Source organism: Ceratocystis lukuohia (genome assembly GCF_044167205.1).
Source record: "Ceratocystis lukuohia strain C4212 chromosome Unknown Supercontig8_pilon, whole genome shotgun sequence".
NCBI classification, from domain to species: Eukaryota; Fungi; Ascomycota; class Sordariomycetes; order Microascales; family Ceratocystidaceae; genus Ceratocystis; species Ceratocystis lukuohia.
The window spans coordinates 1,556,645-1,581,163 of NW_027263527.1; the positions used below are offsets into that span (position 1 = coordinate 1,556,645).

Genomic DNA, 24,519 nt, shown 5'->3' on the forward strand with positions numbered 1-24,519 from the left:
GGATGTGTGAGGGACAAGTGAGTTAGGAAACACAACAACACACCGAAGAAATTGTGGTGTGTATGTGTAATCCTAACTAGGGAGAAACAAAAATAGAGAGCAAAAAAAAAAAGAAAAAGGGAAGAAAAGACAAGAAACGCCGCGAACCCATAAATATTCCGCAAGATGAAAAGCCACCGATACGCTAAATGTGTCTGTTGTGTCTGCATCCCCGATGAAAACGAGGGGAAACACCAACAAATAAGTAGTAGTAGAAAAAAGGGAGCAAAGCGAGAGAAGAGAAGAAGAGATAATGCAAGATGAAAGAAAGAAAAAGCTCGCCGCCGGGTTTTTAGAATCTGTTTTAGAATGATTTTTTGGTCGTTGCCTGGATGTAGAGTAGAGTCTCCGTCCATGTTCCCTATGCCCGTGGACCTGTTGAGGCTCCGCGTTCGAGGAATTCAAGAAGTTGCTGTGGCGGCACACGTTGCAAGCCACTACCACGGTCGAACATGGCGGTGGGGGCAGGCGTGTAGCCTTCACGCTTCTTGCGAATATGGTCAAGTAGCATACCGCCAGCAACGATGAATAGAATTAGGCCGAGTGAGATAGCCATGCCAATAAGGACAACAAAAACAAGACGCATGTGGCCACCTAGGAAACAAATCGTTAGTAAAAGACCAGGAAACTCTCAAACTCTTAGTCACGCAACCGGAAAATATAAACCTACCATTTGACTCGAAGAAACTGTCGTTCTGGACAAAGATGCCCGAAATGCTTCCGCGGTTGTTTCCGCTAGCCAAAGACAGCAGATATGGGTCAAAGCCCGTGCCGTCAAATACAACGGCAGACACTGGGCCGAAGTTTCGAAGGTTGATGGAGCCGGTAATCACAAGAACCTGCTTCTCCTCCAGTGTCTCACTGCTTTCGTGCTTGGTCGTCGTGGCAAAAACCTGCAGACTAGTAATAACAGACCCAGACTCCATGTCTGTGGGAGCAGTAGATAGCCACTGTTCGCCTGTCCACTTCATCAGGAAGATACTGCCATCACTGGACGAGTAGCCAGCGACCCAGATTTGGGAGACGTCATTAGAGCCGGCAGTCATCAAAGAAACGGGACCAGGCAAAATGGTATCGCTATCGGCAAAGACGTCCCAGGCAATGCTCTTTGCATTGTAGATGGCCAGTGATGTGCTAGTAGTCTCGTTAACCTGGAGCGACCCTCCGACAATCAGGGTGTTGTCGCTGTTCCAAAGCATGGAAGAAACCTCGCCCTTGAGTGTTATTCCAGGCTGGTTCCATTGCGAGGCTTCGCTGTCCCAGATACACACGCCAGGGCAGGGCAGAGAACCAGCAAGCGAAAATGAGCCACCAACAAAAATCTGGCTAGAGTCGGGGCGCACACTAATTGAGTTAACAGTCATGTTGGTACCAGTCAACGGAGGAGGCTGGTTGGGCGTAAACTCGCCAATCGACAGATCATAGGATATCAGTCCGCCAATGTCTGAGCCGCCCACATTTCCCGTAATCCGTCCACCGGCCAGCAACAGGCGATCGGTGACGGCAACAGCGCTAAACACAGAACTGTTGTCAACCCCGCTACCCAGTCCAGTCATAGAATCATTGTTCTCGCTATCAATCATAGCCAAGTTCTCAACATAGCTACCATTAGGGGACACGGCAGTGAAGTGGCCGGCAAAAATAGACAAGTTGCGATTGCTAGACGAGAAAAATGTGCCTGCCAGAACTCCCGAAGACTTCAGGTTTTCGAGGTTAGCACGCTTCGAAAGGCTACTGTTGCTCGCGTTGCCTCCAGTGTTGTTAAGGACATGGACGGCAAAGGTGCCAAGAGTCCCGTCAGTCAAGGTCACAGCACCAGGAGCACCCAACGAAGACGAGGTTACGGAGCCGGCAACAAGTGACCCGACATCAGACACGTTGTTCACAGAGGCACTGATAAATCCGTTATACAGCGGGAAGCCCTCCAGGTTCTGGATCCAATTGCGGGCAGATGGAACCCAAACAGCCAGGCCGTCAGCCTCGGTCGCAAGGTAGTTGTCAAAAGCAATGCACTGGTTGAAACTCCCAGTAAAAGCAATGACACGCTCTGTTGTACGGTTCATAACATTGATGTCCATGGGGACAACATAGCTAACTGGGCCATTGACACCAGCACCCAATGCAGACCAGGTTTGTGATTCGATATCAAAGACGGCAATGTTCGAGAGGTTGCTTGCACTATTTGTAGTGCTGTTAAATTTACCACCAGCGTATAGAAGAGAGCCTTCGATATGTGTAGCAGCAATGCTTCCATCCAACCCGCCGTTCAGGTTCGTGATATTGTTGGATACGACGTCGATAGCAACAATGTTTTTCGCAGAGGAAGTCGAAAAGTTTCCAGAGACAAACAGGGTATCGCCGCTAATATCAAGAGATGTAACTTCAGATCCAATGCCAAAATCAGAACCAAGCTTGTTTATGGCAGAAGATTCAAAGCCACTAGTGTCGAAAGCCGATGCGTTGGGATTGAAATCGTAAAGACCATTCAGGCCGCCAGTCGAGTTGATCAAAATGAAGCCAACGCGTTGGGCCACGAAAGTTTGGGTGTCCGCGGACTGGCCATCAAGAGGGGTGATAGTGACGCTAGGGCGGAAGTCGCTTCTACTGGCATCGACATAACCGAAGTAGATCTGGTCGTACTTGTCGTAGTTGTTAGTTTGGTACAAGGAAGTCGAGAACGAGGTTTCGCCGTCGGATGTCATGATGCCGGTGATATTAACCTGGCCACGAGTCGAGCATGTGTTGTCCTGGATGCAGCCCGGGGTGTAGATGTTGACGGTGTAGTTTCCGGTCTCGCGAATATCGGGATAAAATGTCACAGAGGCATCGCTCGAGCTGATGGTGCCATTCAGGGATGTGCTGAGATAGTTAGAGTCGCTCTGGCCTGACGAGACAGAGGTCCATGTGCCGGAGGTGGATGATCGTGAAACGGTGTTCGATGGTATCAAGCAAGTAGGCTCATTGAAATCGTCGATAGCATAGGCAGTGATGTCGTCCTGGAACAGCTGAACGCCGTTGAGACCACCGCCAGATCCATACCACTCCGAAATATCAATCCGGAAGGCGTTGAACGCGACGGTGTTGACGAAATGGAAGTCCTGGTATGTTTGGCTGGCGTTGTTGCTTAACGGACACTCACTAGTGCACGAAACATTGAGGCCAGTAGAAGAATCGACATAGGTCATGTTGAGAATGCCATTCAGAGGAAGTGCGGTAAATCTCCACGTCTTTGTGCCGCGGCCATTGGCGTTGGCATTCCAGAGACGGAGCTTCGTAGGACGGAAAGTGTACCCAAGCTCGGCCTTCCAAAAGCCCGCGGTGTTGTCCTCTAGAAGCCAGCCACCGCTGGTGCTATCGTTGGTGCGGCAAACAATTGAGGTCGGGTCGGAGAATTCGCTGTTGCTGGTGGTAGATTCAGCGGTGATGTTGGCAGTCGAAAGGTTAATAGCCTGGCCGTCAAGTTCCGTGGGCAGAGACGCGTTTCCCAGGCCGGTAAAGGCGCCACCAAATATTATGTGGTCGTTGGAGGATCTAACAATGGAATTTACGGGGCCGTTGAAGCCGGCGAATTCGAAGTTTTTGAACCCGGAGGAGTTAGTCCAGGTTAATGCATTCATAGACTCGTTAGTCTTGAAGTTTCCGCCAATATATACAACGCCGTCGTCTTCACATAACAAGCTATTGACGCGGCCATCGAGGCCGTCCAAAGCGGTGATGGATCCGGAGCTGGGGTCGAAGATGGCCAAGCCGTGGGTTTTGTTGCCGTCCAAGCTAGTAAAGTCACCGCCCAGCATGACAGAGCGTGAGCCGGATAATTGGCACATGGATCTGACGACGGCGTCGACGGTTGACAAAGATGTGAAGACGCCGTTGGGCAGCTGAGCCATGATAGACTCGCTGCCATTTGTGCTGTAGGGACGCTCATTTTGGCCAACATATTCGTATATCGATATGCCAGAAAAGTCACCGGCAATGCCCACGCGGCCTAGTAGCGAGAAGTCGATGTTGGGTTGTGTTACGGCAGAGAACTCCAAGGCAGAGGCGAGAGAAAGAATCGAAGCGAGGGAGAGGGAGAGGAGAGAGGTCGGAGTTGTCATGGCCAAGGCGCGGCTTCGATGCGATCGCCGCGACCACGACATTTTCATCGTGATTTGGCGTCAGTACGTTGGAGGCGTGGGGGGTGGAGACGCAGAAAGGAAATCAGAGCGCGATAGTGAGGAGAAAAAGGCGATATGCTTTAATATCAAATAAGGAAATCGAGAGGCGAGCCGCCGGTGGCGCGCCGAGCAACCAGAAAAGCAGGAGCGGGAATAGTTAAGAATAATATGTTGAGAAATTGTGGCGGTGTATCATGAAGGAGGCAAGAAAAAACGAGGCTGAAAAGAGCGACTGGAAGAGCAACGCGATCGAAGATAAGTCGAGAGCGTGATACAAGCGACGAAAAAGGCAAGATGGGTGACAAAAGAGTGGCTGCTCAGTCTAAGGCACGTTAGGCTTGAGCTGATCATAGGGATGATTTAGATGATTTGGATGCCAGCAAGGCAAGCAAGGGTCTCTTGATTCTGGAGAGAAAGAACAAGAAGGCTTCACCAAGAAAGTATCACGAACAAAGGAAAAGTCAAGACAAGAAATGGCCAACCACAAGGAAAACGGACACCATAGAAAGGAAAAAGATCTGCCGACACCAGAGAGAAAGCAAAGGAAAGGGGGAAGCCGTCTGGCCAGCGAAATTTCATAAGGCCTGGGTTTCAAACGGGGGCTGAGCGACAGGGGCAGCAGGCGCACAGAGCAGGAGGAAGAGAGACGAAGAAAATGAAAAATAATAATAAAGAAATAATAAAGGGAAAAAAAGAAAAAGAAAAAAAAAAGGGCAGAAAAATCAGCGAGAAAATTGTCAAGACAGATAAGTGTGGTAATAGCAATAATAATAATACCAGCCAAATAAGCCAAGCCTTCTTTTAGCTTGTTCTTTCTTTAGATAGGCCTGCTTGATTTGCTTGCTTCACTGTCTGCTTCACTACCTGCTTCAAGTCCATAGGCCAGACTTGATCGGGCTTCCTTTTAATTAGAGGACCCACATTCATTTAGGGCAGGGATTTAGGGGATGAGATGGACTGATCCAGGTTGCTGTCAAGAGTTTTACACGCCACACCAAGAAACACCGTCATGGATAGTAATGTATATCTGGGAGAAGGCGCACAGGTGCACAAGTGTGCTGGCGTGCACAATTACACAAGCACACAAGACCCAGACCCAAGACTCCAAGGGCATTTGCAAGCGTGTCTCCCCTTTTACTGCATTGCATCGTCTCTCTCCATCGCGCAAGCCCTGCAACTGCCTTCCTTGCCAGACAACCAACACAAAAGTTACCCAGGGTTCCTTCCCTCCTTCTCCCTGCTTCTCCTGCAGGGTGCCGCTTCCTTCGGGCCTGCCATCACAACCACAGCAACAAGCAATAAGCAGGAAGGCAGCAAGCAACAAAGCAGGCTCCAAGTGGGGCTATTTTAGCCTCTAGCGGGTCATCGCTCCTTAGGACGTAGGTCAGCGTAAGTGCGTGCGAGCCCGGCTATATGCTGGGCTCCATCAGCCCAGCCAATCGGAGCGGCGAAAGGGACAGCCTATGACGATTTTTGCTTCTTGGAAGTCATTGCTCAGCCTTCTCTCGCTGCTTCTTCCACACGGACAATCTTTTGTTCTTTTTTTCCTGGCTGTTAGCCTAGTGCCGTCTTGACAATGTCTTCTTTTGCTGATGCGGTATGGTAATATCACAGTGCCAGGTAGGTCAGACATCGGATGGTTGGGCTGGAATATTGGCACACGGAATCTGGCGGACACCAAGGTTTTGAGACAACCCGAACCAGAAAAAAAACGAGGACGAAAATTAAAAAAGAAAAAAAGTAAAAAAAAAACGAATAAAAAAAAGCGTGTGTCAGCAGCTATAATTTGCATGTTGTTATCTCCTCCAGCAATCTTCAGCCCTTTCGTGGCCGGAATGCCCGCGGAGAGCCCGAACAAGATGGACACCAACAAAGAAAAAAAAGAATTTTTAAAAATAAAAATAAGAATAAACAAGAGGAAATGTCGACGTCATGGTAAGATGCTTATGCTTACAGGACGCGTTGATGTTGGCCGTGACAAAATTAACAATTATAGTCTGTCTTTCCGGCTCATTTTTGTGTCACCGTTTCTTTTTGCGTCTTTCGGCAATAAGATGAGGCACAGAAATGGCGCAGAAAAAATTAGCTCGAAAGCGCGGGCCAATGACAGCACACAAAGGGTTAGTGTTTGCATTAGGGTTAGCCACTTGCCTAGATCCTTTGTTGTCCTTTTTCTAGACTTGTGACATTATGCACTGCCGATCAGGCACGCTTGCCGAACCTCCTGATGCAACGGAGGCGAGCAGCCAACGAACGCCTTATCAGTTTTGTCCTGTAAAACCTGGGCTCTTCTTGGGCTTTAACGTCCTATCAAGTTCGTCAGCCCGTGTTTCCATTCTCATCATTTCACAGACGAAGACGAGCTGACAGGCAAACTGAAACTCGCACGTTGTTTGATGCACAATAAGCCCTCCGCCGCATAAATTAAAGCCACCCACTACAAACAATATCCCATTTGTCCCGCACTCTTTTTTCTTCTTTTTATGCTTCATTTGCTTCCTGTCGTGGACATTGCTCCCACGTTTCAACAAGCCATGTCATCTTGACGACCAGAGTGGTTGTTGCGCTGTAATGCACACGTCAATGTGCGCCTATGGACAACGGATCTCGCCTGCAAGGAACCAGCTCCAACCAACACGCGCGTCATTTCCTTCCCTACGAACAAGAGCAGCTTGCCTCAGCGTCGCATTAGCTGCACATAGGCTTTGTGTAGCATCTAGCAGCGGGTGCGCGATCCTTGCCATGCACCAGTAAATTAGGTGCTGCCCAGTTTCTTGAGCAACAAAAGCCTGCTTGCCATGCTGCTTTTTCTTGCCGAATGCATGAATTCCATGTTCAGGGCTGTGACGCTTCAGACTGAGGGACTAATATTGTTATACAGTGGTTTTCATACGTGTCTTAATGTACAAGATATGCAAGCTCCCATCCCCCCAGGGCGCATGACTTGCCTCGTGTTCCTCCATCTCACGACCAACCGACCATCCTAGAACAAGGAGACACGGAACAAGAAGGACAAATGGAATACGAAACTGCAAGGATATGTAGGGAAGATAGCAGAAAAGGGATCTTCGCTTCCGGCTTGATGGTCTGCTCGTAGTCAATCGTCGTCAGGACGTACGCACACCTCCTCCCAGAAGGCTTCGAGAGAGGCTTTGTTTATCTTATTTTTACCTTTATTTCAGAAAGGGACCTAAAAAAGTTTTGGACTAGGTCTTCGGCGATTTAGCTCTCTTGATTTACTGCCCTTTTCTGAAAGGAGAGAACGGGTCTGGGTCTGGGTCTGAGACAGGGAGGACGGATTCCAGGACAACAAGGCATGCTCAGCCCTATCTTTTTTTGCCTCCAAATATTGCGGGCCACTCGCCTTGGACTTGAAATATTGTTTGTGTGCTGTTTTGTTTCGACCATGCTCTTTGAAGTGTTCTTCAACTGTTATGGGATGGATAGCTAGGTAGGTGCTGGTGGACTAGGGGTGGTCGGGCCGCATCTCGAGCCCATGCCGAATTTGCCCCGGCGACCGTGGAGGCTGAGGGGCATTTTATAGTCATATCTCCAGTCAGGAAGCAATTCCCAGTGATAGGCAGACTATATCCAGCCGACTGCTTATTGAATGTCTACTGGGTACATCTTGGACTTGCATGTACTCATCGTCTACGGAAATAATGGATCGAACGACACATGCAGAATCAACCCTCTGCTGGGTGAAGGTGCCACTGCGGCTTACCTTTTTGCTAGTTGCTGAGAAGAAGAGGCACCTCTCTTCTTCTTGGTGGTAATTTGCGCCCCCAACGGACTCTCCTCTCCTTCCATATCCCCCCTCCACTTGGGCTCTTTTTCCTGATTGCGTCTGCTCGACGGAAGAAACGTTGCAGACAAGTGACAGCTACGCTCATCATCTCTTTTGCATGAGTTTGAAGTTGCGGCATAGGACTCTAGCAATACAATTTGCTGCCTTTGTGTCTTTTAGAAACCTGTCCACAAACATCTGGCTCTACAGCTCCCGTAGTGCTCCGCACATCCGCTAGTGTCCTCACTCTTTTGGCTGGCTGCAGTGATTGCATCTACGTGGACACCTGTAATCGAAGATGTAATAGGATTCGCTTTTCGAAGTTCTCATGATCAGAATGCGCACTAGTCCTGTCTTGTTCAGGCTTTTGCAATTGGGCTTACAGAAAGGTGAGCTATGGGGTGTGTCTTTGAGTGGGCCATACCCTTCCTGATTATTCCATAAGTACGTAGTTGGTTTCTCCTCCGCCTCCGTGATTCGGCCAGACTGACATGAAGTTCTGGATTAGTTATTTGGCAAGCAAACTCGGGTTGCGCGTCTGAGTCTTTGTTTGCCTCTAGGCTACTTGGGCCTAGAACCCATAGCGTTTGCACCCTTCTCACAGGATTCCCTTCCTTCCAGAGCCTCAGGATTCATCTTGTTTTGTCAATGATGCTCTGAGAGATGGTATTTCATGTAGATGGGTTTCATAGTTGATCTATTACGCCTTGGTTGTCTAGGAAGAGCCAGGTTTTCTCGGCGTCCGCGTGTTGGTGCGGCCTATCTTTTTGCTTCGTAGGCTTTACACATTTTCATGGCTGCCGCCTCTACCTGCTTTCTAGAGCTATGTGTGTGGCCCTTAGTGTCTCTATTCGGGGCGATTACCAAATCTGCTTCTACGTTTCCCTCCTCATCCTTTGAACTGTCAGGGTGGGCAATGGAGGGGAGACATATCCACTTCTACCCTATGCCTCTGCTTCTTATTCTTTGTCGAGCCACGTTTAGGGCAGCATTCTTCACCCGCTACAACTGCTTTTGCTTGCTTGCCTGTATCATTCAACGTCTGCCTACTGGTTTTCCACAGCAATACGACGGCATATTCCGGACAGAATCGGCTTAGAAGATGTCGCCTTCCGACGCCACTTCCGGATAGGTGGGCGTCGACTTCAAGAAGCTCCTATGACTTCTTAGGGCTCAGCTTTGCAGCTAGGAGGCTTTGTGTTAGACGTTGCACGAGGGCTTCCCTGCTGGGTACGATTATAGAATTAGTTGTCTAGTGGTTTTGGTTTGTGGCGCCCTGCCTGTTCAGTAGTCTAGTGTAAGAGGGTTACGACTACTGGTTATGGCAGAGTTTGTCGGCGTTGTCCCCTGTTCGGCGAAGTGGCTGCCGGATTTTAAATTAGTCCCTGGCTGTTTGGAGAAAGAACTGTCAAACCTTGACATCTCCTGCGCTTGTCCCCCTCTCTCCTACCTCGACAGCTCCTTATCTTAGAGCCGCCCCTCTCGACTCTCTTTCTCCTCCCTCTGAGTGTTTCCATTTCCTCGCACATAGGAGCATCATGTGTTGGCGTGGGATGCGATTCTTATCTCTGCTGAAAGCACTGAAGGTTTCGGTGTAGTACACCAGCAAGGTATTTTGTTGCTTTCGTATTTTTCAGTAGCTTATCCGCAAACCTTTGGCTCTGCGGCCTTGATAGAGTCTTGCACACCTACTAGTGCCCTCGCTATTTTGGCTGGCTACAGTGGGTGCACCCGTGCAGACAGCCATGATCGAAATCTCCATGACTCGTCCTGACCGACAGGATGTGACCCAGCTCTGCCCTATTGAGGCCTTTGTAGTTACGCACATAAAGGGGGGAGCGTAGGAGATACCTTCAAGTGGGCGATGTCCTTCCTGCTCTTTCCACCACTTCCACCACTCTTCGTACACCGCATGTAGCTGATTTCTCCCCCATGATGCAGGGCTCTAGATTGGTTCCGTGGCATCCAAGCTTTGCTTGCGTATTGGTCTGTTCATTTCCTTGCAGGCCTACATGACCTGGGACCCAGAGCACTTGTATAGATCTCCCAGTACTCTTGTCCTTCCAAAGGCTCACCCGCTACAACTTGAATTTGGATTTATTTAACGTCTACTGGAATCACTATGATCAAACGACGCCGGATTGGTTACTGGCCAGAACTGACCCCCCACCTCTCTCCGTGTTAGCCCCTCCCCTGATGTGTCTACTCGACACGTCCTCCATTTAGGGTCCAGTTTCTCCGCTAGGTATTCACAAGACCTATCTTCTCTGAGGAGTTTCTTCACAAACCTCCCTGTCAGCTTCGTAGCGTTGCCCATGCATTCCCATGGGTGGCTGAAGTCCTTTGGTTTGCCATAGTTCAGCACCTGTCACTTTGTCTCGGCATTTTGACGGTTGAACCTGGAGTAGTACTGCTCGAAGCCGTCATGTCTGGAGTGCGCTGCTAGGATTCTAACGACGGAGCCCCGGTTCGGTCCTTTCATCCAGTTCACCTTGAATGGATTTGAGAGTCCCGGCGTCCCTCCAAGATGATCGATGTTTGGGCAGTTGTCTCTCATTCAGTTCTTGAAATCGGCCCTGAATACGCCGTTCTTCTGCCATCAGAGACATCATCTTCGGGAACTGGCGAATTTGCGCTCTTGCAGCCCGCTTTAGCCAGCCGGTCTACCGTCTCGTTTCCCGGGACTTCGCAGTGTTCCGGGACCCAGTAGACTCTACCAGCCAGTTTGTCTAGCGCCAGGCTTTCCGGTCCGCTTTCCCACCTTATGAGAATGCGCCGGATCCCATCAATTTCGAGCTGAGAAGTGTCTGGTTTCCTCATTCGCTTGCTGATTTGCTTGGCTACCCCTCAGCTGCGATCTTGACTGCTCTGAGGGCTGCGATTGCTGCTGCATCTGCCACTTCCCTATGTCTCCCGCATGCGCCATAGCCTTGTTCCAGGGCCTTACCTCCGTGGTATACAGCTCTACCAGCTCCAGTGTCCCCGTCGCTGTTGCGCGACCCATCTGAGTACACCTAGATACCCGCTACAACCAAAAATTACTGTCTTGAGTGGGGATAATGGCGGTGATCTTCGTGAGCATCTCATCACAGCCATAATAGTTTAGTGGTTAGAATACGTCGTTGTGGTTCTAGGAGTCAATAGTAATCCGACGTGACCCATGTTCGATTCATGGTTATGGCACGCACAGCTTCTCTTGGCTCATTCCAATGAGCCGAGACCGATTGTTTTGCATCTTTTTTACTTTTCCTTTTGCCCCGGCAGGGCAGAGACGTACGTCATGGAACCAGATTGTTCACGTGAGCTTTACGGATAGTAGAGCGGGAATATCAACGCAGAATCATAGGGTCTATCGTTTACTCATAGCTAGAACGGGTATCAATCAGTTGAAGAGGACAAATGAAGTTAAGCGCACCAGCTTCAGATTCAAGTAGCCTCTCTCAAACTCACCAGGTGTTGGCATTTCACTTCTTCCTCAAACTATATCGGTCCTTGTACTCTCTCGGACTCTCGAAATTCTTCAACGACCAAATCCCCACCTTTGCTGTTTTAGCCTTGGCCTCAGCTGCCTTGTACAGCGTTTCACGACCGCCAAATTCCACGCCTGTCTTGGCCTCGTACGTTGTGGCTAGCCCACGCTTGAGCATTTCCAGCCCGACATCATAGCGTAAGATTCCCCAGCGCCAGATGAACACTGTTGCAATAACTCGTTCGTACTGGTCGCTGCGTAGAATGCGTACACGCACATTGCGGTTTCTTACGTAGTCGGTCAACCACCGCTGCGCTTCGAAGGCATATGGCTGTGCAGGCTTGCCAAAGTGCGCGGCTTCTGGCGCATCGATTCCGGCGATACGGATTGAGATCTGGATTTTTTGTGTTAGAGGGTTAGCAATGTGTTGCTATGTTCAGAATGCCCCTCTCTTTGCTGCAAATTTCCTCATCCACACCTCCAAAGCCCCTAACTGCGTCTTCGCGGACTCCTGCAACGTACCGTGTTCCCCTTCAAATCCACTTTCTTCGTTGGCACCTTGCGTAGCCATCCCCAGCCTGCAAATCTCCCGCCAGGCATATGGTACAACTGCAGCCCATCGCCATCACCAACGCTGGTCACTCGCCCATAGAGGCTACGCGAACGGTACATATCGGGCTTGATGAACATGGTGCTCGGGATGCGCCGTAGATACTTGCCATACAGATTAATTACACCTAATGCTATCACCGTCGAGGCAAATGTCGGCGCCCAGTCAAGCGCTGCAGCAAGTGGCACTGATGATTGCGATGACGGGCCTGTCAATGATTGAGTCCAGGTGCTTGATGACTGTTTAGGGTCAGGGGATTTGCTGGGCGGAGTTGAGGTCCCAGACCCTGTGAAAGGCCAGACCATGCTGTAGAGAGGGAGGAAACAAGAGACACTGAGGAAATCGTAGATGTATATATGCGTATGTATATACCGCTTTATAGATATTCGGGTATACGTGCTGACGGATAAGGGCGTCTATTATTTGTTAAACGACCAACTGTCTTGTCAGTTTTGAGAAGTAGGCTAATGAAATATCTGAGTAGTGACCTCTTCGCAGACGATGCTAATGTTGAGGGTGTAGCCTTAAGTGTAGGAGATAAAAAGGGCAGCCCACTCTAGTTGTTTTTGGAAAGCGTTGGAATAGCAGAAATAGCAAGAGTGGCTAGGTTGAAAGATTCGCATGAAATGTCTGGTGGTTTGATTCAGCTAAGATTTTTGGGACTTGACGATAGAATACAAGTTAGGGTTGTACATAGGGTTAACAAACGTTAGCAACGTCACAGGTTACCTCGTCCTATGGGGAGAGTCTTCTCTAACTTTCCGGCAAAGTAGTTCTAATTGTCGAGCCAACAATAATATATAGTGTGGGCCCTTGCCCATGGAAATTTAAGGGCCATCCAGTCTACGCTGCATTCGTTTAATATAACAGAACATAAAAGTAACTAGTAACAAAGGTTCATGGGTGTTGGAGAAAGCAGAACAAGCTCGAAAGTAACACAAGCAAGAGGACAGATACAGAAATGACATTGGATAGAGAAGCACAAGATGTGCAAGCAAGCAATATTTTTTTGAATGCTGGAACATCTAGGCTTGAACTTTGAATGTCCGACCAGTGGCCGTCTTGCGCTCCTTCTCTTCGCTATCGGGCCGCGCGCGTCGCAGTACTGAATGTAGCTGTTAGTACGTTGCTATGATGACTTGAAGAGACTGGGGGTTTTTGGAATTCTTACCTTGCAGGAAATCAGCAGTCCGCTTGCGCATGCGCGAGTGGATGTAGGCCTTGGAAGCTTTGATGTGGTAGTGGAAATAATCACGGAAGGTCTGGATATGCGACACGACCTCGTCCATGCGCTGGGGAGTGAGATGGCGGGGGAACAGAACTGGGAATAGTTAGTGGATGTTTCGCGTGTAATTTGGATACAGGACTTAGTGTGAGAACAAGACATACCGAAAGTGACATAGCCAACCTCGCCGTTGTTGGTGTTGTTGATGTTAGGAACACCCTGCAGCTCTAGCGGGGGCTCATTGCGGAAAAGCACCTGAGGCGCATTCTGAATGGCGCGACGACGAGCATCGACAAACTCCTGGATGAAGACTTTGCCATAGACCTTGTCGGTTTCTTCGCGGAAAATTGTGCTGAAGATGACAGTCACACGGTCGTGGCTGGCCTTGACAAATATTGATTCCTCCTCGCGGTAGTGGATCGCCATGACTTCGCCGCCCTCACGTAGGCCTTGAGGAGCCTCCTCAGTAGTGTACTTGCTGGCTTCGTCCCTAAGCTTGTAGTGTTCTTGATACGCGGCCTCGAAGGGGGCGGCCATGGCATTGCGCTTGAGCAAAGCAAACTTCATGACAAGAGCGTCACGTGCTTCTGTAGATTGAGAAGAGAGCTACCATGTTAGCATATTTGAAGCTACTTTTTTTTTAACAATTAGGTAAAAGCAGCAGGGTCGAGAGCAAAACTGGCGGCGTGCTTATGGATGGGTATATCTATGCATACCCTTATCAGAGGGGAGATCCTCGAGATCGACCTGGACGGAAAAGTCGTAGCCCGGCTCGGTCGGAGCAACGTAGTTGTTGTATTCGCGCTGCAGAACTTGGTCGGCGCCATACTTTAGGAGGTCCTTGAAGCATCGTATTTGGATAGAGAGTAGAATCTTGGTCTTGGTCTCGGGGGTGGAAATGTGAAAGATGACGCCATCAAAATCAGAGACGGTCTGATCAATATGAGTGGGTGCAGCTCTAGAAACGAGGCGGAGGCCAATTATTAGCGAATTGAAGGGGACGGAAGCTTTGCGAGCTTGCAATGGGGGGAAATTGGACGATACGGAGATGTCGAGAATGATGTTTGGGTAGCAGTGAGGAGTTTAAAGATCGATGGGTTGTGCTGGTGCCGGCGGTTTTTGTGAGGAAGGACAAACCCGGAGAAGCGCTCGGTGAGCACGTTCTGGATCAGAACATTTTGGTAGTCAAGCAGGAGCATTTTGGGAGAGAGGAGTTGCGTAGGTTTGTGTGAGAAATCTTGAGATTGAGGGCGGCTTCTTGTAAGGCCGTCTAACGTTTGTGTGGGAATATCAATCAACAGGACAAGGCTTGGACTCAATGGATGGCTGGCTCCTTAAGTTGACAGCCTAGGCCAAAGTGGCTGCTATCGATCGACGTTGGCTCTAGTGGGGCCAAGCAAGCAAGTCCATAGCTATCCTAAAAGGGAAAGCTTACTTATTGATTGGCCAAAGCTCTCAGAAAAATGGGTCCATTGTCATATGACTCAGCACGTGAAGAGCAAGCACAGCAATGCGTTGAGGGTTAGGGTTATGATATCTAAAGCAGCGTGCGAAGCGAGACCAACGCCGATTTGATTTGAGGTTGTAGCTATTTAGGATATCAAGGCTATGCTTCTATTGGCTTACGATAAGATGTTGGGTTGAAAGCGGGGCTCAAACAGCAAAAAATGACGTCAAGGGATGGTAGGTGTAATTTATGGAAGCCAGCCAAAGACTGAGGCTAAAGACAAACTGTTTCATCATTGTGTGTGTGGGTGGGTGTGTGAGCGAATGCATCCTAGGGCTTGTGGAAAGCGAGAAATGATACGGAGAACAGGAGGCAAAAAAGCGTTGCTCCATGAATCCCGGCATGTTTAATAAGAGCAAATGACCTCGTAAACTCGGACTCCAGAAGTTAAAGCTGCTATGACTGCCTACTGACTTGGCCCCTGCCTTGCCTGATATATAAAGACGATAGGCCGAAGTCGAAGGGCCGTAGCCTTGCAGACAGTAGTTAGATGAATACGTGCACGAACTTGGACAAGGAGGAAGCAAAAAGGGGACTAAAGCTATGTGGACTTGTAAGAGACAATTAGAGTCAGAGCTAGACTCAAGGCCAGAGCTAGATTATGAGACGAAGAAGCAGACGCATAGAGCATAGGCAAGCAGGACAAAGCAAAGGGGCGTTGAGATAGGCCTTAGGGACAAGCTAGCAGAAATCTCGGCGGGGGGGCGCGTGCACAGGATGTCAGGACCACAAGCGTGCCCCAGCTTCACTTTTTGCGCAGCACTCGAGATGATTGTATTTTGGTTTGATGAGTACGGAGATATGGAATTAATTTGGTGTGTGTCGATTCGCGTCATGCGTGGTGGTGAAGGCCCAGTTGGACACGCGGTTTATGAGCATACGTATGGGCTGCTCTGTACTTGGTACATGGCAAACGTTGACGGCGAAGCAACAAAGACATACAGGATACGTCAAGCTATAGAAGATAGATATAGCCTTGGCAAACGCCAGGTACTGGTGTGACAGGGCATGATGAAAATATCTGATTTTTTTTCTGATTTTTTTCTGAATTCTTTCTGAATTTTTTTTATTTTAATTTGCTCCTTGTGATGAAGAAAGGGCATCCATCCTATGCTGTTACTAAAATTGCTAGTGAAAGGAGCAGCTCGGCATGTCCCTTTTTGCTATCAAAGTCAAAAGTTCTTGGCATTTTGAAAGCTGGGATCTGGAGACTTGAAATAACTAACTAGCAAGAGAGACCCCAAACAATTCCAAGCTGCCCTAACACGAACGACAGATGACTGTTTATTATTCCGCCGCCGTCTCCCTAGATGGGTCTATCTCTGCTCGGCCAGAGTGTCGACCAGCTTTCCTCCCTGGCCTGTATTGGATAGACTAAAGCAGCAAGAATAGAAGTTTAGGCCTGTTTTGCTTAGAGATCAGCACGAGACGTGGGAAGAAGAAAGGAGCAGCAGACTGGACCAAGCTCTATTGGGAGCTGGGGTTGTTCCACGTCATTCTGTCTGTGATCTCCTCTGGGGATCAGGTTGATATGAACATGTTGGGTTGTACGTGTACTTGTGTACTTGGAGGGTATTCCTCAGCTGGGGAGGTTAGAGAGGGAGATATACTATCTACTATACCCATAGGGGGGGGGGAGTATGGAGGAGGAAGAAGTTCCCTTTGCGCCTTCTGCCCTTCCTCTCCCCTCTCTCTCTGACAGTTCACCCCATATAGACAGCTACAGACATACAAGACGCAACATGTACAAACGGCAAAGCAAGCTTACGTCCGCTAACTCTTGGTGTCTAAAAAAAGAAGTCGCGTTGCAACGCTCACCGCCTTTAATACGGGGGGTTTAGCATAGGAGAAGCAGAGGAGATAGGCGAGGGGCGAGGGGAAATAGAACAACAGGCAACCCGAGCAGGAACAATAGGATGATGGGCTTAAAGTTGAAGCCCTAAAGGGAATGAAGTGAGGGCGAAAAACTTGATATTGGCCCCTGTAGCCCTGTCGAGGACTCTGTAGTTTAGTGGGCCCCAGCCTGTACTCCAGTGCCAAGACCCTAGACGTGTAGGTGATATTATTGCTGTTCTTTTTTAGTATCGCGGCACAAGATGATCCTTTTCCTCGCCTGACCCTGTTGACCGGGCTTGCTTGTCCATTAACTGTAAATTTACGTACACACTACAGGCAAACGTGCCGCTTTGGAGTAAACAGGGTAAGGTAAAGCAGCAGGCGTAGACCAACGTGAACAAACGGACGGGCTGTACCGTGCAGCCGCCTGCCGCCTCGGTGTTGTAGCATGCTAGCTATAGGTGCTTTGTACATAAGTTCTGCTCGCTACTAGGTTGGCAGGAATTTTATTCTCATTTTATTTTTTTTCCTTTATTTTCGTCATTATTTTAATTCAAGCTAGTTCCTCTCCTCTTTTTTTTTTCTTTTTTTTTTCTTTTCTTCCTCATCTTCTCTCGGTCTCTGCTCGTCCTCTTCATCTCTTGCCATTCACTCTCTTTTGCTCTTGGTCTTTGTTTACTTCTTCGTGTTGCTCTGCGGTTGCTTTTCTACGTTTATTGCTGGCCTTATATCTACTTATTACTTAACTTACTAGTCTCTCAGTCTGTATACACAGTCTGCCTATTATCTCACATACACACACACACAGTCTTTAGCCCCTCGCGATGTCGCAGCCGTAAGTGCTATTCACCACCGCACAGCATCCTGTACGTTTGCTTCTGTATATTCGCTGTGCTAACTTACTTCTGTACAGTTACCCTCCTCAGCCCGGCTACCCTGGCTACGCTCCCCAGCCCGGCTACGCCCCTCAGCCCGGCTACCCTCAGGGCTATCCTCCTCAAGGCTACCCTCCTCAAGGCTACCCTCCTCAGGGCTACTCGCAGCCGCCTCCTCCTGTAAGTTGCACTTCAGCTCTGCTCCCCCGTTTCTTTGTTTCCACATCGGCTAATACCCAAGCCTCTCCGCCGGCAAACACTCGAATATAGGTGGCGTATCAGCAGCAGCCCCCTCCCAAGGAAGAAAAGTCACACAGCTGCCTGTACAGCTGTTTTGCCGCCATGTTCTGCTGCTTCCTGTGCCAGGAGTCCTGTGAATGCTGTCTTGAATGCCTTGAATGCCTCGACTGCTGTTGTTAAACGAGAGAGGCAGAGCTTTCTTGAGGCAGAGTAGAGTAGAGCAGCAGGGCGTGGGCGGGATGGGAGAAGAGAGCGAACAAGCGCAATTGTTCATTGCCACCGGCTACTAGCCAAATACCGAATACACGGAGCCTGCACCAACTCCATGTGAATCAGCACCATAGACGTCTCGACCCTCATATTCTCGGCCTGACTTCTGCTCGCTCACCTCTCCTATTCGACATCGACGGCCTCTTTTTATTTTATTTTCTCCTATTCCCCTCAACGACCATGAGCACGAGCTCTGGGGCAGGCTACTCTCGTCTCCCTCTTCTCTATCCCCCATCTCTGCTGCCCTCCTGCACCAACTTCAATGTCTCTTTGGTGGGTGGCACCGCTTCGTCATGCTTTTGCTACATCTATCTTGCTTTTTTGTTTACTCGCAAAGCCAGGAAATAAGAGACAAAGAAAGAGCGAGGGATAGAGAGAGAGAGAGGAAACAAACAAGGGAAAATGGCCCTACATGGACCCCCAATGGCCCCAAAAAGAAGTCAACACGGAGCTCTAATCGGGGCGTGCTTTGGCCATTGCACCCATCCATGCACCTACCCACCCACCCATGCTTTTTTTTTTCCCTCTTTCTCGCTCTCTCCTGGTCTGTCTTGCATCATTAGCCCCAAGTCCAGCAATGTCAGGCGAGCCCCAACCACCAAATTCCGAACTTTGCTGTTTCTCTACCCTTGTTCTCTCTGTCTGCCTCTTACTCACTTATTACACTTATACTATTCCCTTCTCTTCAACGCATTCCCTGACATTCAACAACAACGCCTTTGTTCTTGTCTTTTTCCGTCTTTCCTTCCCGATATTCCTCGTCACTCCTGCGCTTTCTTTTTCATGTCTTTAATTGCGAGCTACAAACCCGGATTTACTATACTATATATACCTTGGGACAAAAATACAAGGCTCTTTCTCATGTTTAAACTCTACAGTAGCGTGGTCTGGTGAATGTATGCCTGTGTCTTGTTCTCTGTCTCGTGCAAATAGCTCACTTGTCTTAATACGGTTACTCATGCCAAGCCAAAAAAAAGACCATCTTTATCCTGGGGGTCTGACTTGGTGAGACAGAGAACAAAGACCCGACGGTCAAGATTGAAGTATCCCTGTTTGCTGATTGGAACTTGTCACAACTCAAGTACTGTACATATGCAGCACCAAGAACAGGGGTCCCTTCTCGGCTTCCTATTGTTCCCCCCCTCTCTCCTCTCTTCTCCTCTTCTTGTGTTCCTCCCTCCACCTGTTCCGGCCGGTGGATAGAAACAAACACTAGTATGAGAACGAGAAACAAGAAAAGAGCCCTGAGATGCGAGGCGTATTTGTTCGCATGGTTGGCATAGCATAGGAAAAGAAGAAAATGCGATCAACCAGCAGCCACGCCTGGCAAACAGTAGCTGGCCTAGCTTCCCTCGGGAAACCCGAGCGAGCGTGTTTATCCATTATGTTCTTTCCCACCCATGGCTTGTCCGTGCTTTGAGAGAACAAGCAAAGACGCTTCTTCCTGATGCACCCGAAGCCCAATGATGGGTGCGTGTTCATATGTTAATAGCCGGGGATGGAGGGACTTGGTTTCTCCAGAAACAAATTTACTAGCGAATGTCACCTATCGGAAGAATCTCTTTAACATTGATCGTACCGTCCCTTTCTTTGCCTTTCAGGAAACAAAGGAAAAAAAAAAGCCCACAAGTAGAAGATAAATTTGTAATATTGGTTGTTTCAGATGCCTTGGGGATATATACCCACCCACCATCACACTAACTAAACCTTGGCAATCACCTTCTTTGTTTACATGACAAATTTCAAGTTGACATCTGGGCACAGCTCAGCTGGTTAGCAACAATCTTCCACACAGACTAGCCAAGAACCAAAGAGTTTCCTGCGAACTTACCAAGCGGATGGCTAGATGAGAGCTGCGGGCGTTGTGAGTATTTTTGCTCTAGCAAATCGCGGATGCTGTTGAGCAGCTCGAGGTATGTCTGGTTTGAATTGTTGTTCATAGAGGATATAAACGCCCACGACATGGCGCCTGTCGCCTTGGAGTTGATGGTTGCATCGGCCCTAGTAACAGCAAGGTTAGCATGTTTCCTGGATGAGTCAAGACAAAAAGGCAGAAAACCCACGATGTCTGGTCGTCTTTGCTGCCTGACCACATGACAACATCGGCTGGAGATGTTTTGGTCTTGATTGTCTTCTTGTACGCGCCGTCGCCCTTGGCTGCCTTCTTAATAAAGCCAAAGACTTCCGTTGCCACACCGGACATATCATTGCGTGAATACGCCTTGAATGCACTGAGCAGACCCTCGCCAGCTTCCTTGGCCAGGTTAGGCTCCTTGATAACGCCCTTGGTGCTGTAAATGTACGGGAGGTCAAGTACAGAGCCAGAGTGACACGCATCTACAATGGCAGTCAGGCGTACACCGGCTTGGAGGGGCGCCACCAAGTACTCATGGATTTCGTCGTCTACAATGTGTCCAGCGCGCTGGAAATCCACGGGGTAGATGGTTTCATCATGGCCGTCTTCCTCGTCGCCATCAGTATCAGCCGCTTGACCACCATGTCCCGAGTAATGAAAGAATAAGGCGTCATTAGGCTCAGCACCAGAAACGAGCCACTTCATGGCCTTGATGATGTTTTCGCGAGTGGGCATGCTCATAGGATCGTTGGTCTTATCATCGGTCAGAATGACCATGTCCTCACGCTTGTAGCCATGGTTCTGCATGATGAAGTTGGACACATTGTGTACGTCGTTGATGCAGCCACGCAGCTCTGCTTCGGTGCCAAAATAGTTGATGCCAATGAGCAGCGCCTTGCGGCGGCCTGTGCAATTGGAGTACTTGAAAGAGTAGTCATCAGGGGCGCCATGGCCAAACTTTTGAGATTCCGTTGGTGGCATCTCGGCACGGGCTAACGGGGAAGGTTAGAAGCGTCACTGTATACTCAAGGACTGGGAGACAACTTACGCTGGCCGTTCCCGCCGCCATAACCGCCGCTTCCACCGTAGCCCTGATAATTTTGTCCCTGGCCGGAAGGCATTCCAAAGCGATCGAGCCAGCTGGGCGGAGCCTCAGAGGGCGGGGCATACTGTTGATGCTGTTGCGGATAGCCACCTCCGCCATTGTAGCCACCAGGGCCACCATAACCTCCAGGAGGAGCTCCGTAAGGAGGACCGTAGCCTCCATTGCCACCGTGGGGGCCGTGGCCAGATCCGGGATATCCGTACATACTTGAAATGGCCAATGCTTTATATAAGCTATTTGCTTTCCAGTGCAAGCGGGACGTGAGTAACAGAGATAGAATCGAAGCAGCACTGAATTTTATGCACAGAGAATAAGAAGAGGTCACTAGTTATAAGAAGAGATGGCAAAAAAAGTGGCCAGCAAATTGAGGCTGCAATGGGATTGGCGGGGTTTGGGAAAGAATGCGATAAGCTGGAGGGAAAGAGCACACGCGTTTGGAGCTCTGAGGGAGCCACACAGCCAATCAGAGAAGAGCTTGGTGTGAGAAACGAAGGGGCTTCAAGATCAAATGAACCCTATTTGGCTGTAGACCAAGAAAGAGTTAAGGACAAGGACAAATCGCAGGTTGTACGATGGAATGGGGTCAAGGGAAGGAAAAAGTAGGGAAGGAAGCCCTGCAGTAGTTACCTCAATAAAGACCAGCTCTAGAAAAATGTCACCTGGCAAGGCAAGCGCCCCCCCTCCTAAGCAAACGAGGCAAATAGTCCAAGGCAATTACCTGGTTGAAACCCGTATCAAGCATTATTATGAGCCTGGCGAAATTGCCTGATGCTGATCTCGAGCCTTGAGAAGGGGCGTTTCGTGATTTTTGACCCGAAAGAACAAAAGCAGTGAGTTTTCAATAGTTGAATCAGCGATCGATCAGGAATTGTAGCCCCAGGATTTTCCAAGTAACCCAGGAGGACAAGGACAGGCTCTCATCCATGTCGCACTTGCACGTTATCCATGTCCATACAACATAGTATGCATGTCTCTGGCGTCTCCACGCCAAATCCCCAGCCAGCCAATCCCCGTGTCTGTGGGCTTTCATGATCCAAAGAGGCCTCTCGCAAGAAAACAACAAGGTTAATGAGACGAGACGAAGGACAAAGGACATTTCAGCGGAGGCCTCCTGATGTGGTGATAATGTCTTGGCCCAGCACTTGGGGAAAGAGCAACTGCACATTCACCGCACAGACCCGCGTCATTGTCTTGTGTCCCTCTATGGTATTGTGCTGTCTGATATTATATCGTGTTGCATTGTATCAAACATCCAATGCTGTCATACTAACGGCAGCCCAACCTGCAGCACACCTGATGCTCTATCTCTTGGCCCGACCTGATGCTCTATTGACCAAACACTCTTGGCATTGACTTGGCAGTATTATGAGGGGGAGAATAGGCGAACACTCGAATATGGATACAGTGTAAGCTATTGTTGGGGACACTGGGGGCAGATGCCAGCAAGACTGCCAGGCCCGAAGACCAGCCAGCATCGCGATACCTGACCATAGAGCCCACGCAAGTGTATTGAGCTGCCGCAAAATGTCTGTGGCTCTACCCCCCTGCTGCCTAGCTTAATCCTCGTAGATCTCCTCGTAAATCTCCTCCTCAATCTGGTCTTCTAGATCCTCTCTGTACTCCTCCACGTCTTCTTGGAGCTCTTCAAGCTCTTCGTGGAGCTCCTCAATCTCTTCTCTAGCCTCTTCTATCTCGTCCTCGCTATCACTATCGCTGCTACTGGACGATGAAGACTCGGACTCATGAACCACTACTTCCTCCTGCACTACATACTGCTGGCGCTCTGGCATGACCTCCTGTTCATAAATCTCCTGCTTTTCCACTTTCTCTGTTTCTGAATCGCTATCATCTGTAGTTTTGAAGACATGTCAGTGAACGCTTGTATTTTTAGAGCTCTTGGAGGAGAAGGCTTGGAGATAACTTACTCAAGGCGTTGGCAATCAAGGCACCACCAATCAGACCAACGGCCGCGCCTCCAGCTGCAGCCATAATCGCATTCTTATTGCTCTTCTTTTTCGCTGGTTCCGCGCCTTGGTTGTAGTTGGAATTACCGGGAGGGTACGCGGGATATCCACTCTGGGGATAACCGCCGTAGCCTGGGGCAGGATACCCACCCATCGGAGGGGTAGGATATCCAGACGGCGCACCCATAGGTGCACCATATCCAGGGTAACCACCGCTGGGGGGCATCTGCGGCGGTGGCGCGTTATAGTCATAGCCACGGCTCTCATTCTGATTGTCAGATGGCAGGGGGCGGGCCCATTGCGATGAGCCGGTTGCGAGGTTCACGTAAAAATAGCGTCCGTAGTTGTGATCATACTGAGAGACCCAGCCACTAGGCAAAGGAGGCAAGCCCTCTGGCATGGGTGGGGGTGGAGGCGGAGGAGACATATAATCATTGCTGGGAGGGGGAAGCTGCTGAGGAGGGGGATATTCGTTTGAGTAGCCCTGAGGAGGACCATCCCGACGGTTTTCTTCAACCACATTGATAGGTCGTATGTTAGCAGTGGCTATGAGGAGTCGGTCATCGTGAGAAGGGTGGCAGGGTGAAAGGGATGATGAGAGAGCCCTAACATACCTGAAGGCGCAGGACTAGAAGAGTCTTTGTCTTTCATAGAAAGATTTTGAAACTCTTTGGCTATATTCTTAAAAAAAGACATGATGGTGCGTGTTATGGGTAGCGGGCAGTTATTATGGCGTGCTAGAGGAGTAGAGCAAGTAAGAGGAATTGAGTGGGTGAGTGATTGTATGAGTGATTGTGCGAGTGCGCGACTGAGAGAAGCTGTCATAGGCTTTATAGCTATTTGGTGGGACAGTTCTGAAGCATGGACGAAAGAGTCCCGATGAGGGGGACAGCACAGGGGTCATGGCTAGGAGTGGATAAGGCCTATAGGACAAGGAGAACAAAGCAACCCAGCACAAAGCAAAGATCGTTGAGTCAGGCCTCCGCATACTGTTTGTCTTGGCTTAAAGTCTTTTTTTCCACGTGATTGTGGGTGAAAGGCTAAGTAGGAGGACTGAGTATCATGATCATACAGCAGCTATCAGTGCGATGTTGGCTAAAATGTTTCCTATGGCCTGTATCTGCATACCTAGTTACATGTGTGCGTGAGGGGGAGGGGTCCTTGTAAAGTATCCTGCAGGGCTCGTCTCATACGGTATTCTAGAGCCACGGCCTTGGGCGGCCTCCCAAGACCCCATGCGCATATCAAGATGATGCTGTTATCAATATCAAATATCGTCAAGCAGGTACAAAAACCTGGAACATCACCATTGTTAATATAGAACAGGGATAACTAAGACAGCCATTTCCCACGAGGGATCATCTAGCTTCTTGAGACTAGCCCTAAGAATTAGGGTTATAGGCGCTTTTTTTGATATGCTTTCACCGCCTTTAGCTTCAGGGCTTTAGGCGGTATGGTGGACCTAGTAGATTCTGCCGTTATTACGATAAGGCAGATAAGAAAAATTTCCCACTTTGAGCCTACGGGCTCACATGGTGGCTAAGAGCCCAGCGCAGAAACAGTAACGGTGACGGACTATT

At 49.3% G+C, this 24,519-nt stretch overlaps 6 protein-coding genes across 6 annotated transcripts; 1 reads left to right on the forward strand and 5 right to left on the reverse strand.

Moving 5' to 3' along the window:
- Nucleotides 1-400: 400 nt before the first annotated feature.
- Nucleotides 401-4,136, reverse strand: HOO65_080383 (Cellular morphogenesis protein; the record flags this gene model as incomplete). The annotated part of the gene is made up of 2 exons (XM_071004124.1): nucleotides 401-633; nucleotides 710-4,136. The coding sequence occupies 2 exons, from the start codon at nucleotides 4,134-4,136 to the stop codon at nucleotides 401-403; spliced, it is 3,660 nt and encodes a 1,219-aa protein (XP_070856613.1).
- A 7,311-nt stretch (nucleotides 4,137-11,447) lies between these two features.
- Nucleotides 11,448-12,142, reverse strand: HOO65_080384 (putative endonuclease LCL3; the record flags this gene model as incomplete). The annotated part of the gene is made up of 2 exons (XM_071004384.1): nucleotides 11,448-11,846; nucleotides 11,975-12,142. The coding sequence occupies 2 exons, from the start codon at nucleotides 12,140-12,142 to the stop codon at nucleotides 11,448-11,450; spliced, it is 567 nt and encodes a 188-aa protein (XP_070856614.1).
- A 945-nt stretch (nucleotides 12,143-13,087) lies between these two features.
- Nucleotides 13,088-14,486, reverse strand: HOO65_080385 (Actin-related protein 2/3 complex subunit 2; the record flags this gene model as incomplete). Its single annotated transcript, XM_071004282.1, has 5 exons — nucleotides 13,088-13,167; nucleotides 13,234-13,383; nucleotides 13,452-13,874; nucleotides 14,004-14,220; nucleotides 14,421-14,486. The coding sequence occupies 5 exons, from the start codon at nucleotides 14,484-14,486 to the stop codon at nucleotides 13,088-13,090; spliced, it is 936 nt and encodes a 311-aa protein (XP_070856615.1).
- A 2,968-nt stretch (nucleotides 14,487-17,454) lies between these two features.
- HOO65_080386 (uncharacterized protein) lies at nucleotides 17,455-17,775 on the forward strand (the record flags this gene model as incomplete). Its single annotated transcript, XM_071004405.1, has 2 exons — nucleotides 17,455-17,465; nucleotides 17,544-17,775. The coding sequence occupies 2 exons, from the start codon at nucleotides 17,455-17,457 to the stop codon at nucleotides 17,773-17,775; spliced, it is 243 nt and encodes an 80-aa protein (XP_070856616.1).
- A 2,036-nt stretch (nucleotides 17,776-19,811) lies between these two features.
- On the reverse strand, nucleotides 19,812-21,180 carry HOO65_080387 (Metacaspase-1A; the record flags this gene model as incomplete). The annotated part of the gene is made up of 3 exons (XM_071004291.1): nucleotides 19,812-20,016; nucleotides 20,079-20,862; nucleotides 20,919-21,180. The coding sequence occupies 3 exons, from the start codon at nucleotides 21,178-21,180 to the stop codon at nucleotides 19,812-19,814; spliced, it is 1,251 nt and encodes a 416-aa protein (XP_070856617.1).
- Nucleotides 21,181-22,531: 1,351 nt separating this feature from the next.
- Nucleotides 22,532-23,590, reverse strand: HOO65_080388 (WW domain protein; the record flags this gene model as incomplete). Its single annotated transcript, XM_071004339.1, has 3 exons — nucleotides 22,532-22,824; nucleotides 22,901-23,485; nucleotides 23,554-23,590. 3 exons carry the CDS (start codon nucleotides 23,588-23,590, stop codon nucleotides 22,532-22,534), a joined length of 915 nt encoding a protein of 304 aa, XP_070856618.1.
- Nucleotides 23,591-24,519: the final 929 nt, after the last annotated feature.